This window comes from Microcaecilia unicolor, chromosome 1, assembly GCF_901765095.1.
Source record: "Microcaecilia unicolor chromosome 1, aMicUni1.1, whole genome shotgun sequence".
NCBI lineage: Eukaryota > Metazoa > Chordata > Amphibia > Gymnophiona > Siphonopidae > Microcaecilia > Microcaecilia unicolor.
This window is the reverse complement of record NC_044031.1, coordinates 246,082,111-246,101,065: the sequence shown is the minus strand read 5'-3', so window position 1 is coordinate 246,101,065 and position 18,955 is coordinate 246,082,111. Positions and strand designations below refer to the sequence as shown.

Genomic DNA, 18,955 nt, shown 5'->3' with positions numbered 1-18,955 from the left:
TGCCAATCATTGGTGCCAATAACGCATGCAAGTGGCATGTACTTCTATGCACCCCTTTATAGAATTGCCTTCATAGGCATGTATATACCTAGTTTCAATATAAAGTCATATAAGCATCTACTTTCCTTAATAGAATAGGCTCCCCATAGGTGCCCCCAAGGTACCTAAATACAGTGGAATGCCGATTATCCGAAGCAAATATCTGGATGCCCAATTATCCGAACCAGTGCACAGTGGCTTAGCTATGGGTGGGTGGGCTGGGCCCATCCAGCAGTTGCACATCACTCCCCTGTCTCCTCTCCTCCTCTCTCCTCAAGGTGCCCCCTCCCCCAACTCCCCCTTCATTATCTCCTCAGACCCTTGCTGAATTCTTTCACAACAAGGTTCAAAAGATAAACCTTGCTTTCTCTACCTCACCAGCTCTCCCTCCACTAGTCCGTTCCCCTCTCTCATCTTCCCCTCATTCCCTTTCCTCCTTTCCTGAAGTTACTATTGAGGAAACTACACTTCTCCTTTCTTCCTCAAAATGTACCACCTGTTCCTCTGATCCCATTCCCACCCACCTTCTTAATGCCATCTCTCCTACTCTTATTCCTTTTATCTGTCACATTTTCAACCTCTCACTTTCCACTGCAACTGTCCCTGCTGCCTTTAAACATGCTGTGGTCACACCTCTCCTTAAGAAGCCTTCACTTGACCCTACTTGTCCCTCTAATTACCGACCCATCTCCCTCCTTCCTTTTCTCTCCAAATTACTTGAGCGTGCTGTTCACCGCCGCTGCCTTGATTTTCTCTCCTCACATGCTATTCTTGACCCATTACAATCTGGTTTTCGCCCTCTCCACTCAACCGAAACTGCGCTTACTAAAGTCTCCAATGACCTATTACTGGCTAAATCCAGAGGTCAATATTCCATCCTCATTCTTCTTGATCTTTCCGCTGCTTTTGACACTGTCGATCACAGCATACTTCTTGATACCCTGTCCTCATTTGGATTCCAGGGCTCTGTCCTTTCCTGGTTCTCTTCCTACCTCTCCCTCCGCACCTTTAGTGTTCACTCTGGTGGATCCTCTTCTACTTCTATCCCTCTGCCTGTCGGCGTACCTCAGGGTTCTGTTCTTGGTCCCCTCCTCTTTTCTATCTACACTTCTTCACTTGGTTCATTAATCTCATCCCATGGCTTTTCCTACCATCTCTATGCTGATGACTCCCAAATCTACCTTTCTACCCCTGATATCTCACCTTGCATCCAAACCAAAGTTTCAGCATGCTTGTCTGACATTGCTGCCTGGATGTCTCAACGCCACCTGAAATTAAATATGACCAAAACCGAGCTTCTCATTTTCCCCCCCAAACCCACCTCCCCGCTCCCCCCGTTTTCTATTTCTGTTGATGGCTCTCTCATTCTCCCTGTCTCCTCAGCTCAAAACCTTGGGGTCATCTTGGACTCTTCTCTCTCCTTCTCTGCTCATATCCAGCAGACCGCCAAGACCTGTCGTTTCTTTCTTTACAACATCCGTAAAATCCGCCCCTTTCTTTCCGAGCACTCTACCAAAACCCTCATCCACACCCTTGTCACCTCTCGTTTAGACTACTGCAATCTGCTTCTTGCTGGCCTCCCACTTAGTCACCTCTCCCCTCTCCAGTCGGTTCAAAACTCTGCTGCCCGTCTCATCTTCCGCCAGGGTCGCTTTACTCATACTACCCCTCTCCTCAAGACCCTTCACTGGCTCCCTATCCGTTTTCGCATCCTGTTCAAACTTCTTCTACTAACCTATAAATGTATTCACTCTGCTGCTCCCCAGTATCTCTCCACACTCGTCCTTCCCTACACCCCTTCCCGTGCACTCCGCTCCATGGATAAATCCTTCTTATCTGTTCCCTTCTCCACTACTGCCAACGCGCCTTCTGTCTCGCTGCACCCTACGCCTGGAATAAACTTCCTGAGCCCCTACGTCTTGCCCCATCCTTGGCCACCTTTAAATCTAGACTGAAAGCCCACCTCTTTAACATTGCCTTTGACTCGTAACCACTTGTAACCACTCGCCTCCACCTACCCTCCTCTCTTCCTTCCCGTTCACATTAATTGATTTGATTTGCTTATTTTTTGTCTATTAGATTGTAAGCTCTTTGAGCAGGGACTGTCTTTCTTCTATGTTTGTGCAGCGCTGCGTATGCCTTGTAGCGCTATAGAAATGCTAAATAGTAGTAGTAGTAGTAGTCCTCCGCCAGTGGCCCAGCATCCTCCCCCTCTCTGAATCTTCCTCATTGTACCTTCCTGGAGATTCATCCTTGCGGCCTGCACTGGCCCCTCAGAAAATGATGTCAACGAGAGCAGGGACACAGCAGAGAAAATCCCTGCCCCTATAAGGTTTGTCCAGTCATCTGGATTTCCCATTACCTGTATTGCCCTCTGACAAAGTTAGTATGGATAATCGATGTCCTACTGTATAGGTGACCCTTTATAGAATTGCCCTCTATATGTATAAATTTACATGGATAACATCTCTGCATTTCACCTAAATATGTGAAAGCCCACTTTAGATAGGTGGTAAAGAGGGGAATTGCACAGTTCTCCAATATATTTTACAAAATGCTCTGCTAAATGCAGATATTTTTTTTATAAAACACCATAAAGACATGCAGCACTGCATGTGAATTTGATAGTTCATCCAGTACAAGCAGCAATTTTAAAAACTTTCATGTGGAAGAAAAAGAATATCCTGCTCTTCTCCAAATGTGTGTGGGAGCAGCTTTTCAAAGTCATTGCTCACAACATTCAGGCATCCCTTTACCCCCCCCCCCTCCCCTTCTGCACATGTCCAGGAACCCTCCCCCCAAACACCCCCTAACATCAGCATGGCAGTCCCTTACTCCCCCGACATCAGAATGGCAGTCCCCAACACCACCCTGATACCAGCATGGCAGTCCCTGACCATCTCCCCCACCCCGACAACCCAACTGACATCAACACATTGTACCCTCCACTCCTGATAGCAGAACACTGCACCCCCCCCCACACCCCTTGATACCACCCTGGCTCCTACCAAGGGTCTCTGGTAGACTAGCAGAAGCAATTGCTCCTGCTTTGTGTGGCTCTGGGTGAAAATGGTGGCCTTGATCTCTTATGGTAATCTCTTGGTACTACCAGCTACAGCTAGGAGTCAAGGCTGCCATTTTGTACTGTGAGCCGCATGGAGTAAGGCACTGATCCTTTTCCTTCTAGACCACTAGGGACCTTCAGTAAGAGCCAGGAAGCATCAAAGAGTTGGAGCTGGGGGTAGAGGAATGCAATGTGTTGATTTCAAGGGGTTTTCATGGGTTGAGGGTACAATGTTTTGCTGTCAGGGGGTGTCAGTGACTACCATGCTGATGTCATAGGACTGTTGGGTGAGTTGAGAGATTAAACTAGTCACCTGGAACGTGGGTGGCCTCAATAGTTCTATCAAAAGAAAAAGAGTCTTCAAACAGCTGAAATCTCTACAGAGGTGGACATTGAGTTATTATAGGAAACCAAATTAACTGGAGCAGATTCCCTCCATCCCAGGGCAGGAATTGGATTTAGTGCAAGCCTTGGCGGCTGAGTCCAAGAAGAGAGGGGTAGAGATCTTGAATAGTAAACGTGTGTTTTTTGTTATATATGCCCAGGGTAGTGATTCTCGGGGGAGAATGGTATGGGTGAGAGGAAAACTGGATACCTGGGAAGCCACTATTATTAATGAATACACCTCAAATGGACATAAGGACCATTATTTTAGTATAGTGTTAAAAGGGTCTCAAACAACATGTTGTAGGAGAAATAATTCTGGCAGGGATATGAACTGTACCCTAGGAAAGGTAGACCACTTGCATGGTACTAGTAAGAAGGCATACGGGGAGGGAAGGGATCGCCAGGATGCACTATATCACTACTCTCTTGAGGATATTTGGCATTTACATAACTTGGGGACTATAAAGTATATGCATTATGCAGGCAAGTATAATACATATTCTCACATAGACTATATTTTTACGGAACGTAGGGCACTGCACCAATGGTCCCAGTTGGCTATCCACCCTATACTAATCTCTGACCATGCCATAATATCTGAAGTATTACATATTGCACAGTCTCAGAAGTCCATTGGGACTTGGAGGGCTAATATTGATTTGTGTAATGTCCCCTGAAGTACAGAAACACCTTCAACAGCAGTGGGTGAAGTATCTGGCCTCTAACATGATAAAAGATACTAGTCTGGCAATGGTGTGGGACGCGGGCAAGACCTATATGTGGGAGATGCTTATTAAATTGGCTGGGCAACATAAAAGAGCAGCAATTAAATCATGGTAACAGCTTCTTGAACAGATAGAGGTGACTCAGCGCCTTCATAAGGCTAACTCAACACCCGCTCTGTTTGCCCAAATGCTTCAAATGAAATGACAACTTGATACTCTCAACATTAATAAAATTCAATACCTTATGAGGTAAACGAAAAGAGATTATATGGAAGCTGGCAATAAAATAGGGAAGTTGATATCCTGGCAAATCTGAGAGCAGCAAAACTCACGGTGGGTAAAGAAAATGGAGGGGACCCCGGGGCCGGGTAAATGTTCTCACCAGGAGATAGCAGTAACATTCATGGACTTTTACAAAGCTTTGTACTCTTTGGAATTAGCCTGCATTGATGCTGCCATCACTCAGTATGTTAGAGAAGTGGCTCTCCTGTAAATATCTGCTTCAGACAAAATCCACTTGAGTGCTCCTATCCTCCACAGGAAGTTGCTAGGGTTATTTAGAACCATCCATCAGGTAAATCCCCAGGTCCTGATGGATTTCCAAGGGGCCCACTAGCGGATATTTTTAATCACACCCTGCATGAGGGTTCTATGCCTCCGTCTATGTACAGTGCCAAAGTAGTAGTATTGAAAAAAAAATCCACTTTGCTCTTATCAGACCACAAAATCTTTTCCCATTTTGTGCAGTATCCCCTTAATGCTTCTGTAAATTAAAGAGTGACTTTTTCAACAGTTTTCTTAGCCCGTGGCTACTGAATTTGGAAGGATGCCCTCACAGAGGCAGTGCCTTGCGATTGCCAAACTGTTTCCATTGTACACTGATGGACCTGACAATGTATATTCAAACACACTAAAATTTCTCTTAGTCTTCCCCTAGCCTGTATTTTTGAATACCTGTCCTGAAGTTCTTTTAGTTGCTCTGTATTTAGCATGTTTATACTTCTGCTTAACATTCACTTCATACATGAGAAACAATTTGATTCTTTGTCCAGGAATATTCAAATCAGCTCAACTACTGCAAATGGATGCAGCTTGGCTCTATTGAACTTATTAGCAACTTAAGGTAAGTTTTCGAAGCTGAGCTAATTTGGGATCTCCATGACAAAGGGTGTAAAGACATAAACAATCAAAACAGTTTTTTTTTTTAAATTCTGAAACACTTAAAGATTTCAACAACTGTTCTTTCACACCAAAAGGGCAATTTTATAAAATATGTCTGCAGGCAAAACTTTGATTTACATGCATTGATGGGCTCTTATAAAATATTGACTGGTTTAAAAGTACATGCCATGACATGAAGGTGCCCAATCAACCACTCTGTGGCGTGATATCACCTTCTACTGGTTCATTCAGATGCACACCTAATAGACATTCAATGTTGCTTGATAAGAATCCACTGAAACCAGTTTCTCCACATATGCCTTATATTAACTAATGTGGAAGGTTGTGAACCTCAGCCTTGCCGCACTGCGTCCGTATACTCATACGTAGAGCCTTATGCACTCACTTCATCATTGGCTCAACAACCCCACCATCCTCCTATTGTTAATACTCAAGTCTAACCGTTTTACTTACTATTCCTATAAGAATTATACTCATCTTAAATGTGAGATTGAAATATATAGTCGGTCTTAGGGGTACAGTGCTCCAACACGGCACATGTTTTGTGAACGCTTTATCAAGGAGTTCCCCTAATGGTCAATTTGTTTCAGCCCGCCGACATCCGGCTGAGGTTCACAACCTTCCACATTAGTTGACATGAAGGTGTGCACTTTGCTGGTAGGTGTGTATGAGGTGGGGTTTAGGAGCCTGGGCAGAGTTTGCAAGTATACACGATTATAAAAATAGCTAATCTATGTGTCTGCATGCAAAATCCAGACACAGATATTTACTCCTGCTCAAAAACAGCTGTGCACGTCTGCAAAGTAGACAGAATTTCTGCTTTTTTATGCTAGTACTTTATGAAGACACACAGGTGTCTATTTGCCCTCTTAAACAAGGCAACTTATTAAAAACTTACCCTCTGAAAATATAGTCTGTTGTGTAGCTCTGAGATAGAAACCCTTACTTTAATACATTTTGAATGGAAGATTTAGACACCAGAATGTGAGTATGAAGACTGCTAGAAGGCACTGAACAGATTACTGTTAAATCCAATATTGAAGTTCAGTTGTTCAACGAGGCAAATTATGAAAGGAAGAATCAAAGTAAAGCTAGAGCAAGCACATCAGCTGTATTGTATAGGTTAAGGTTAATCCATACTCTAATGAAGTGAGGCAGCAATCACCAACTGGTTTTCTGTCCAGCATTATCAGCTTAGCAATTTCCAGCACTCCAGCTAGGCAAACTGTAATTTGCTTCTTCACAGCTATGCCTCACTGGAGTAATTGAAAGTGTGTTTATTAAACCAATACCATGCAGTTATAGACTAAAAACAAGCATAGCTACAAGAGATTCTGATAGTGCTAAATTGCCATATGGTGTGCTATGTTTCAGGCCCATTTACAGAGAAATTTTGCTTCTGCTTTGCTGGCCCTCCAACTAAGCCATATGTTGCCATAATCACTATTTAAAAAAAAAAAAAAATAAAACACTGGGCTCTAGGAATCAATGGGTTTAGCAGGTTCAGATTTAATCCATGCTTCTGCCCTCTACTATCTCCCAGATCTTTTACTGTTCACAGTTACCCCTGATTCAACCTGTGTCACTGATGATCAAAAGTCTAATTGGTATAGCCTACCTCAATACACTGGAGTTTACAAATGCCTGAGACATGGATATAGTAAGCAGAAGTTAAGACAAACTGGCATATTCATTTTTAAGTTTCTCGAGATACTGACTGACTTGTTTTATTCACCTGAATAAGATAAGTGCTGGTTCACATAATTTACGGAAGTCAGACAGAAAGACTTAACATTAGTCTAATATAGAGGTTTTTTGCAAATGATGACAGATAGAACTCCATATATTGAAAGCTGAATAGCTGTATCTAGGAATCTGTTGAGGCTTTTTCCTCTTATATACCATATGCAGTAACAAGGGATTTGCAATATAGTTATTTATTTTATTCACTGTCATTGAAGTCAATGGGGCAAGCAATTCTGTATTATAATAGTGGGACAAAAATAACAGAGGTAGGTGGCACCTTCTAGACTAACCAATTTATTAAGGAACTAGTAAAAAAGGCCCGTTTCTGACACAAATGAAACGGGCGCTAGCAAGGTTTTCCTCGGAGTGTGTGTGTTTGGGACAGTGTATGTGAGAGTGAGTGTTTGAGAGTCAGAGTGAAAGTGTGAGTCCAATCCATGCTCCTCTGTCACCTGGCCCCTCCATTCATCCCTATCCAGCAATTCCGCTGTCTCCCTGAGGCCTGCAATCCATATGCATCCATGGCCATCTGTCCCCTCCATTCATCCCTATCCAGCAATTCCCCTCTCCCTGAGTCCTGCCCTTCCAATCCATGCCCATCCATGCTCCTTTTTCACCTGGCCCCTCCATTTTTCCCTATCCAGCATTTCCCCTCTCTGCCTGAGGCCTGCCCTGCAATCCATATCCATCCATGGCCATCTGTCCCCTCCATTCATCCCTATCCAGCAATTCCCCTCTCCCTGAGTCCTGCCCTTCCAATCCATGCTCCTCTTTCACCTGGCCCCTCCATTCATCCCTATCCAGCAATTCCCCTCTCTGCCTGAGGCCTGCCCTGCAATCCATATGCATCCATGCCCATCTGTGCCCTCCATTCATCCCTATCCAGCAATTCCCCTCTCCCTGAGTCCTGCCCTTCGAATCCATGCCCATCCATGCTCATCTGTCACCTGGCCCCTCCATTTTTCCCTATCCAGCATTTCCCCTCTGTGCCTGAGGCCTGCCCTGCAATCCATATCCATCCATGCCCATCTGTCCCCTCCATTCATCCCTATTCAGCAATTCCCGTCTCCCTGAGTCCTGCCCTTCCAATCCATGCCCATCCATGCTCATCTGTCACCTGGCCCCTCCATTTTTCCCTATCCAGCAATTGCGCTGTCTCCCTGAGGCCTGCCCTGCAATCCATATCCATCCATGCCCATCTGGCCCCTCTATTCATCCCTATCCAGCAATTTCCCTCTCTCCCTGAGTCCTGCCCTCCCAATCCATGCCCATCCATGCTCCTCTGTCCCCTGCCCCCTCCATTCATCCCTTTCCAGCAATTGCCCTCTCTCCCTGAGCCCTGCCCTCCCAATCCATGCCCATCCATGCTCCTCTGTCCCCTGCCGCCTCCATTCATCCTTTTCCAGCAAGTCCCCTGTCTCCCTTCCATGACCCCCCCTTGCATCCATGCTCCTCTCTCTCCCATGTCCCACTCCCAGCCTGGGCCGCCCACTTCTCCCCCCCCCCCCCTTCGCATCCATGGTGTCGTTTCTCCCCTGCCCTCCCGCTCCCATTGTTTTTCTTTTGTGGCCACCCTCTTCGCTCCCCCCAACATGTTTTTTTTTTTTTCTTGTTTTTAAATGTACCTCCGTGGCGGTTCCGGCAGCGAAGCGTCAGGGAAGGAGGCGGTGCTCCCGACGTCTAGGTTTTCCTTCGCTGTGTTCCGCCTTCTTCTGACGTCATCCTTGACGTCAGAAGAAGGCGGAACACAGCGAAGGGAAGGCTAGACGTTGAGAGCGCCGCCTCCTTCCCTGACGCTTCGCTGCCGAGCGTTGCGATTGGTTGAGTGTCATTGCTCCGCCCTCGACGTCATCACGTTTGACGCGTGGGCGGGGCAGACACAATGCGATCTCACCCCCTTCACTTTTGGCTAACAGAGGCTTCATTCGAACGTTGGAGGTGCGTTTTATATAGAGAGATGATCTATCGAGAACAGAAAACTCAATGTAAGATTTTATATAATTTTATGTTATGTTAAGAGCAAGTCATCAGCACTTTCCAAAAGCAGAGAGAAGAGGTGACCTGATACTAAGATGGCTGTTTTTTTTTTTTCTTTTTTGACTTCTGAACCACTAGTGTGGAAGATATATATTTTAAGCAGTTACAATAGAAAAAAAACAAAATAAAACATGGAAAAGAAAATAGGATTATACCTTTTTTATTGGACATAACTTAATACATTGCTTGATTAGCTTTCGAAGGTTGCCCTTCTTTGTCAGATCGGAAATAAGCAAATGTTGGCAAATGACTATATAAAAGTGAAACATCAAAGCATTTCAGTGACAGTCTAACAGGATGGGGGTGGATAGGTGAGAGACAAGAAGCAGGACAGGGGGATATGCATGGAGACAGGAGGGTGACAAAGCAGTACAATTTAATGGTTTATAATGTGCTAGCAGTTACAAAGAATTGATATATTAATATTTGAGAGCAGATGCAGTATCTTTATTCCATCTTTACTTTTATGTTTATCTATGAAAAACACTGGATGCATGATTTTTGTTTGTAAAATGTATTCTTTTAGGCGCCTTTTTACTAATAGGTGGCAGTAAACGCTCCCCGGGAAATAACCACATGACAAGTGGTAAACTTTTGTGCTGGAGCCTGACAGGAATGCCGTATTAAGGCTTTCCTTGAGAAACTTAGAAAATCTGTTTTTGGGCTCAAAAATTTGTATTTTTCCTGATCTCTCAAGGCCTACACAGATGAGACGGAGGGCCTTTTTGGAACTCCACCCTAGGGTGGTGGCACTGGGAGCAATTTTTATATTACGTTTTCCTTGCTATTGTAATGTAATGCTTGAGGGTAAACAGTTTCAATTTGTAGACCCAAAACAGTTAAAACAATTTCTAGATGCTAGAGTGGAATTGAATGTTGTGTGCCCTCCCTAAATGCAGGCTGGGGTCTGAACCAGAGGTTGCAACCACTAGTCCTTAATTATTGCTATATGTTTTACTTTAAATTCTAAATTCTTGGATTCCAAAATTTCCTAAACTTGTGGACAGAAAGGCTGTTAATGATATTTCTCTTTATTTTTTATTTTTGCCTTTTGTATAAATGCCGATTGCATATTCACGTATTGTGATGATATATGGAAATATATGAATAAAGAAATAATAATTAAAAAAATGTATTCTTTTAGGCGCCTTTTTACTAATAGGTGGCAGTAAACGCTACCCGGGAAATAACCACATGACAAGTGGTAAACTTACTGCCAAGCCATTTCCTTTTTTTTTTTAAAAAAAAAGCCTTTTACCCACTGCGGTAAAAGGGGGCCTCGGCACATAGCAAACCTACACATTGATGCAACCAGAGGGGTCCTTCTACTGCAGCTTGGTAAAAAGATCCCTTAATCTGTTATTTTATTATCTTAATTATGTATTTGTTGTTGGTTTACTGTGTACCTATTTATATGAATATTCTGTTACTAGTTTATTATTATTGGTTGAAATACACTTATTTATTATCTTGTTTTAATTTGTTGTAGAGCTTTTGTGATCTGGATGAAGACATAAGTTGAAGCACGTTCTCGTAGGGTTGTTTAACTGATCTAGTGCATGGTTTTACTGTAGAGCTAATGAAAACTTTTTATTTATATTAGGTACACTGTTCTTTTCTTTTTTTTTGTTACATTTGTACCCCACGCTTTCCCACTCATGGCAGGCTCAATGCGACTTACATGGGGCAATGGAGGGTTAAGTGACTTGCCCAGAGTCACAAGGAGCTGCCTGTGCCTGAAGTGGGAATAAAACTCAGTTCCTCAGTTCCCCAGGACCAAAGTCCACCACCCTAACCACTAGGCCACTCCTCCACTCCTGTATGTGCTCAGATGTGATGGCATGTATTTGAAAGTGGGTATTCACATGGGTGGAGTTTGGGTAGAGCATAAGTGGGACACACACTTATGTGAATAGATTATAACATTTTATAATCTACACAGTTTTTTGGAAATCTAGCGCCTATGTTTACTAAGGTGCGCTATGGGTGGATTAGCTTTTTTAATGCACGTAAATGGTTTACGTGTGTTAAACGCTAACACACCCATAGAAATGTATAGGCGTGTTAGTGTTTAATGCGCCTTAAATTTAAGGGCGCGTTAGAAACGCTAACGCGCCTTAGTAAACATACACCTAGGTGCTGAGCATTTACACCAGCTCCATGCACAGTAGGCACATGTAACGTGCCTTACATTGTATTCTACAAAGAAAAGTAGGCACCTGCTTTCGATAGCCACCTAATTTGAAACAGAAGTTTCTGAAAAGCAAACTCCCAACAGAAGTTCAAAAATAAGAGAATGGCATACCCCTGCAATATTCCCAGCTGCAAACTGTGCCAACACATTTCACAGGATCCTACAGTCACTCACGTGGGAAAAACATTCAGAATAAAGAGATCATTCACATGCTTATCCTCCGATGGGGTATACATCATTCAATGTAAAAAGTGTGAAGAAGGGTGCTATATTGGAGAAACAAGCCAGATGCTAAAGACATGGCTCAGTTTATATAGACACAAAATTAAAAACTCCAATGCCAACCAGGATGCCACCTCTGTGGGACAGCACATTACAAAACCAGAACTTTGCATCAATGATCTTATGGTACGAACACTAAAAGGAAATTTTAAGACAATCCAGTCAATAGAAATAGAATAAAATAAAACATAGAAAAGAAAATATGATGCCTTTTTTATTGGACTAACAATACATTTTTTGATTAGCTTTCGAAGGTAGCCCTGATCTGACGAAGAAGGGCTACCTTCGAAAGCTAATCAAAAAATGTATTGTTAGTCCAATAAAAAAAGGTATCATCTTATTTTCTTTTCTATGTTTTATTTTATTCTATTTCTATTGACTGGCTTTAGAAGTGGACTAACATGGCTACCACATCTCTCTACTCAAGACAATCCAGGAACTTGAGATCTTTGAAGTCAAAATAATGAAATATTTTGACACTCACCAGACTGGACTTAACAAAGATCTGAGCTTTCTATCCCACTATAAAACATAAAAATCTACTTTTTTGTTACTTTCTTATCTGCCATACATCTCTCTCTGTCTCTCATCCACCCAGCTCTCTCTGTTTCTCACCTAACCTACCCCATCCTCTTCCTGTGAGACTGTCATTGGAATGCCTCTTTATTTCACTTTATATTCAGAAATTTGTCAACATTTGCTTATTTCTGCACTGAAGAAGAAGGGCTATCTTCAAAAGCTAATCAAAAGATGTATTGTTAGTCCAATAAAAAGGTATCATTTTCTTTTCTTTTCTCTGTTTTGATGTATTTCTATGTATTACCTTTAAAGAATAGAATTCAAATAGGTGCTTTCTCAGTGCCTAATCTAAGAGCCTTCTTAGAGAATTACCCTCTACAGGTTTTCTCCCATTTTCCCCCAGATTCTATATATGGCCACTAAAGTTGTGTGCTCAAATCAGCGCACATTACTAATTTGTGCGCAGAATTTCATTAATTAATGAGCCAGTCAGCACCAATAATTAGCTGATAACAATTACTTGTGTTAATTGGCCTTAATTGGGATTTACACATGGATCATATTCTCTAATGATCTGCGTGTAAATCCTAGGATGTGTACTTTTTGGAAGGTGTGTTTAGGGGGCATTTCGAGGGCATCCATATGAAGTACACGTATAATTGAACATGCCTGATCTGCGCTAAAATTAGGCATGGATTAGATGTTTAGGCACTATTCTATAAAGTGTGGACTACAAGCTGACCGAATCTGTTTTTTCAATTTTGGCGGAAATCAAAACTGCTACCCAAACTGACTAACGACTTTTGGCCGAAACTAAAATTTCAGCCAAAACTTATTGCCTGGTTTCAGCCAAAGGCAAAACCAAAAACTAAAGTTTAGTAGTGTGAATGTGAACCAATGAGACCCACTGGGGATTGTCAGAGTTTGCAGTTGGCAGGCCCTTTGCTAAATCCACAGGAGATTATCCTTCAGTCTCAGGAACTGCAAGCACAGACTGACAATTGAGAGAGTCATTTTAACAAAGACTTTTCAACCAGTATGACACGTTTACCTCCCTGTTTACTAAGCCACGCTTGTGGCTGCCGTGCGCTAATGCCGACACAGCCCATTCACTTTGAATGGGCTGTGTCGGCATTGCCGCGTGACTTAGTAAACAGGGAGATAAGGTTCCCAAGTAAATGCAGATGTAGTTAAATATCTTCTGAGACGGGCTCTTTCTGAGAATGTTTTTTAAAAAAATCATGATTACCAGCTTTTTATGCTTACCCAAACCGTTGAAAGTAACAAGAAAAAGTGTCATTGAGACGTTTTTCAATTTATATTTAATTAAAGGACAAGCATGATATATGACCCTGCTTACTAAGGTGTGCTAGCATTTTTTAGTGCGTGCTAACCGTGCAGACGCCCACAGGAATATTATGGGCATCTACACAGTTAGTGTGCGCAAATGCTTAGTGTGTGCTAAAAACGCTAGCGCGCCTCTAGCATGGCTTAGTAAACAGGGCCCATAGATTCTTACTAAAATAAAAGACTCCAAACACTGAGGACAATATACTAGCCTGATGTACAATCCAGAATAAAGAAAGCACATTGATATTACTGAATGCGAGGATTATATACTCTGAAAAACTACAATCAAGAGCAATACATTTTCTAAATTATTTTCTAATATATAGACTTCATTTCATTGTAATTTCCTATCCCTACTAACACCATAAGCTGACCAGTACTTGTGTTTGAAAACAACCACTGCAAATTCCTCTCTCATAGAATCTAGCTTCTGCACACCACACAGAGCCTGGAAATTCTTTAGAATCACCCAAATAGTATCCAAGCCAGAAAAAAAAAATGTGTATGTATGTATATATATATATATATATATATATATATATATATACACTATCACAATTATGAACAAGGTTCAAACACTAATAATGGTTGCACAAAAGCATCCAAATATAAATTATTAACCAACCGTTGAACAATTATCAAACAATTCAATCTTTATTTGTATCAAATATCAAAATAATCTTATTACTATATACTCTGTTATCCAATCACATTTACACACTCTCATTCATAACCCACATACACAACATAAAATCACACCACATAAATAATGTGAACATTATCAACATAAAAACTATACAAAAACTACTAAATAAAGTTGTGCAGCAATTCTTTGCAACACACTGTAGAAAACCTTCTGCTCAACGTGTAGAATATTTTGTGAGCTCACCATTGCGTATTCACTTAAATTCAGTTCAATGGTCTTGATCCATCAGAAAGTCAATGTGTCCGCTGTAGAGCCACTCATCAATCTTTGGCAAATGCTCAAAGAATCTACAGTCTCTAGTGAACAGTAGTCACGGAGCCAGTAGAAGTCAATCAATAAGATAGCTGCAAACTCTATAGTAGTGCCAAATGAACTTGTAACCTCCACAATAGATTCAGCTTAAATCAACTGATGATGATGTTTGGAAGAACCCGACATGATCATGTTTCGCTAACCAAAGCGTCTTCAAGGGTCTTTCACTCAGCTACTATCAGTAGTCAGGAACTCACACCAGCGAGTAGCCGGTGGAACCGTCAAAAGGATGCCCACACATGACGGTTCCACATTTTAGTGTTTGGATTATGTCCAATTTGAGAATTTACATCTGCTGTCTTATTTTGCACTGGGTATACTGGAGCTGTAACAGCTTACAGAAATTATTTATAATGAAAAAAATCACGTTATTTTTTCTCCTTTACTAGTATAATATTTTCAATGATGTCTGTTTATATGTGCCAAGGCTGTTATAAGGGGTGTGGCTAATGTGGGTGTAGCTATACTAGGGGTGGGGTCATATGTGGCGACCCCGCCCATAATGAGTACTGGCACCTTTTTTTCTACAAAAAAAGCACTGGTTTTAGCCCGATTTACTGAATCTAGCCCTTTGTGTCTATCGAAAAAACGCTTTGTTAAATAGGGCCCTTTGTATGTTGCAAAGGTCCAACGAAATTTCAGAATACATAAAAGCACAAGTCATTATAATTTACTGGATGGACCATACAGGTCTTTATCTGCCTTCACTTACTATGTTATGTAATCAGGGCACAACATACAAGCAGAAGCAAAGATCTGAATGTTAGCTGGATTAATTAAAACATTTCTTTCTCGGGGGTGTATTTATCAATATGGGTTATTGTTAAACCAGGTTATTTTACCACTAACTTGTGCTGTTTTAGCACAGGTCCCATTTTACTCAATGAGACCTAGGGCCATGTTTACTAAGTCGCGTTATAGACGCATTACCATTTTTAATGTGCGTTAACCATGTGCTTGTGTTAACAGTGTACGGGCCTACAATATCCTTATAGGTGACTACACAGCTGGCGCACGTGCTAATTGTAGGCGAGTTAAAAACGCTAACGCGCCTTAGTAAACAGGACCCCTAGTTACTAATAGCTGGGGTTAACAATAAAACATGTCAACTGTAGCCCATGTGGATAATCCCATCCCCCATATAGACTGCTGCATTTATTCAGAAATCAAAGCACTAAACTACCTCTCATCTCTATTTGCTCCAGGCAGAGCTAGGAGGTTCTCCAGCTTATCATTATATTTTATTTTATTTGTGATTGATTAACCGCCTTGATGAAAAGGTTACACCAGCTTCATCATTTTTCAGCTCAAAAGGAAACACAAATTATAAGCGCTGCATAAAAACACATTAGCACAAGTTCAGAATTGTGCGTATGTGTGTGTAGAGAATGGAAAAGAGGGTTAAGCTACTCACCACATTGCATCCAGTGCAGTCAGGGCCATTCTCACAGGTCCTACGGCGAGCCTGGATCCCTCCCCCACACTGGGCTGTGCAGCGTTCCCATGGACCCCAGCTTGACCAAAACACATGTGGAGGGCATGGCAAATGTTCATTACAGTATCTGTAACAAAGGGGAAAAATCTGCTTAATGTAACAGCTGTAAAAAAAAAAAAATCGCACAATACATTTTCCATTATCATCCAGATGTTTGCAACGTTCGTCTGTTTTTAAAACCTTCCATATTTAGTTTCCTCATTAAAGAAATACAAAAATCATACATTTGTCAAGTAGTACAGAGGATCGGTGGTAAGTCATACAATCACACACAGGAGAAACTTTCCTTTACAACTTTATAACATCTTTTAAAGCACTTGTGGAGGGGCATAATTGAACGAAAACGTCTATCTCCATGGGCGTTTATCTCCGAGAACGGGTCCGTGAAGGGGCGGACCGAGCCGTATTTTTGAAAAAAATAGACTTCCATGTTTTATTCGACAATTTGTGAGCTGGGCGTTTTTGTTTTTCAGCGATAATGGAAAATGAAAGCGCCCAGCTCAAAAACGAATAAATTCAAGGCATTTGTTCGTGGGAGGGGCCAGGATTCTAAGTGCACTGTCCCCCCTCACATGCCAGGACATCAACCGGGCACCCTAGGGGGCACTTTTACAAAAACAAAAAAAAAAGGTAAAAGAGCTCCCAGGTGCATAGCACCCTTCCCTTGTGTGTTGAGCCCCCCAAATCCCCCTCAAAACCCACTGCCCACAAGTCTACACCATTACTATAGCCCTAAGGGGTGAAGGCGGGCACCTACATGTGGGTACAGTGGGTTTGGGGGGTTGGACGACTAATAAGCATTAAGCAGCACAATTGTAACAGGTAGGGGAGGGATGGGCCTGGGTCCACCTGCCTGAAGTCCACTGCACCCCCTAATAACTGCTCCAGTGACCTGCATACTGCTGCCAGGGAGGTGGGTATGACATTTGAGGGTGAAAATAAACAGTTGTGAAATGGCATATTTTGTGGTGGGAGGGGGTTTGTGACCACTGGGGGAGTCAGGGGAGGTCATCCCCGATTCCCTCCAGTGGTTATCTGGTCATTTAGGGCACTTTTTGGGGCCTTATTCGTGGAAAAACAGGGTCCAGGAAAAGTGCCCTAAATTCTCGCTAAAAATGCATATTTTTTTCCCATTATCGGCAAAAGACGCCCATCTCTGATCGGCCGATAACCACGCTCCAGTTCCGCCTTCACCACTCCTTCAACACGCCCCCGTCAACTTTGTACGCTTCCGCGATGAAGTGTAGTTGAAAACGTCCAAGTTCGGCTTTCGATTATACCGCATTATTCGTTTTTGGGAGATAAACGTCTATCTCCCGATTTAGGTCGCAATATAGGCGTTTTTGTCTTTCGATTGTAAGCTGGATAATGAATCTGATTTTGAAGAAATCAAAATGTGTATGTATGAGATTATCTGCATAAAGGGGATGTGCATTAAAAGTACAAGCATAATTTTTCCCTATGTGGTCTTTAGTGAATTTTCTAAGTGAAAGAACAAGGGTATTTTTGCTTTGCTGTAAGCACACGGCCATTTTAAAACAAACTTACTGCCACCTACTTTGTTGGTGGTAAGGCCTCACGTGGTATTCCTGTGTAGATAGTGTAAAAATGTCTACTTTTCATCCCCTGACACCCCCCCCCCCTATATATTATTGCGGGACATTAAGGAGCCCTTTTACTAAAGGGATGCCGCGCAGCAACCCGGAACTACCACCAGCCCAACGTGACTGCCAGCGGTAGTTCCACCTCAGGTATGCACCATTTCCGGTGCTATGGAAAATAATTCTGTATCTTCTAGTGTGGCGCTAACCTGGCGGTAATTGGGCAGTGCCATGTGCTGCCCAGTTACTGCCAGATCTTAATACATGGCCATATCTTTTTTAGGGGTATTTTACCCGCTGTGGTAAAAAGGGCCGAGGCGTGTGGCAAAAACTGCCTCCATCGCTACCACAGCTTGGAAAAAGGACCCATGAGTGCATCCCATGGTACATCATTTTAAATTGCATTAGGAACACATTAGTGCTTAATGCAGCATAGTAAAAAGGCCCCTTAGCATGCAAATGCAAGGGGGCAGGAAAGGGACAAGTAAGGTTGTAGACAGTCTTCCAACGTAGGAAACAAATGCTGTTGCTTCAATAAACATTTGAACATAGTAACATAGTAAGTGACGGCAGATAAAGACCTGTACGGTCCATCCAGTCTTCCCAACAAGATAAACTCATTTTACTTGATATGCAGTACTTTATATATATACCCAAGTTTGATTTTTCCTTGCCATTCTCAGGGCACAGACCGTATAAGTCTGCCCAGCACTCTTCTTGTATTAAAAGTTCTGAAGCTAACATCGAAGCCCCTTAAAACTTACACTCCAGCCCATCCCTATCTATTCAGTCACAATCAGGGCGTAGACCATAGAAGTCTGCCCAGCACCGGTTTTGCTTCCCAATTATCAGCTTCGCCACCCAATCTCCATTAAGATTCCATGGATCCATTCCTTTTAAACAGGATTCCTTTGTGTTTATCCCACGCATGTTTGAATTCCATTGCCGTTTTCATCTCCAACCACCTCTCGCGGGAGGGCATTCCTCGTATCCACCACCCTCTCTGTGAAAAAATTACATTCTGACATTACTCCTGAGTCTGCTCCTCTGCAACCTCAATTCATGTCCTCTAGTTCTACCACCTTCCCGTCTCCAGAAAAGGTTTGTTTGTGGATTAATACCTTTCAAATATTTGAACGTCTGTATCATGTCACTCCTGTTTCTCCTGTCCTCCAAAGTATACATGTTCAGGTCAAGTTTCTCCTCGTACAGTTTGCAACGTAAATCCCATACCATTTTTGTAGCTTTTCTTTGCACCGCTTCCAGTCTTTTTACATCCTTAGCTAGATGTGGCCTCCAAAAATGAACACAATACT

At 42.4% G+C, this 18,955-nt stretch overlaps 1 protein-coding gene across 3 annotated transcripts in view; it reads right to left on the bottom strand.

Moving 5' to 3' along the window:
* The window catches only part of SEMA5A (semaphorin 5A), a 976,513-nt gene that overhangs the window by 148,104 nt on the left and 809,454 nt on the right, over window positions 1-18,955 (bottom strand). For all 3 annotated transcript variants that reach the window (XM_030205332.1, XM_030205321.1, XM_030205342.1), the window contains one exon: window positions 15,958-16,105. In XM_030205332.1, the coding sequence (XP_030061192.1) occupies window positions 15,958-16,105 (148 nt within the window). The remainder of the gene's footprint in view (window positions 1-15,957; window positions 16,106-18,955) is intronic.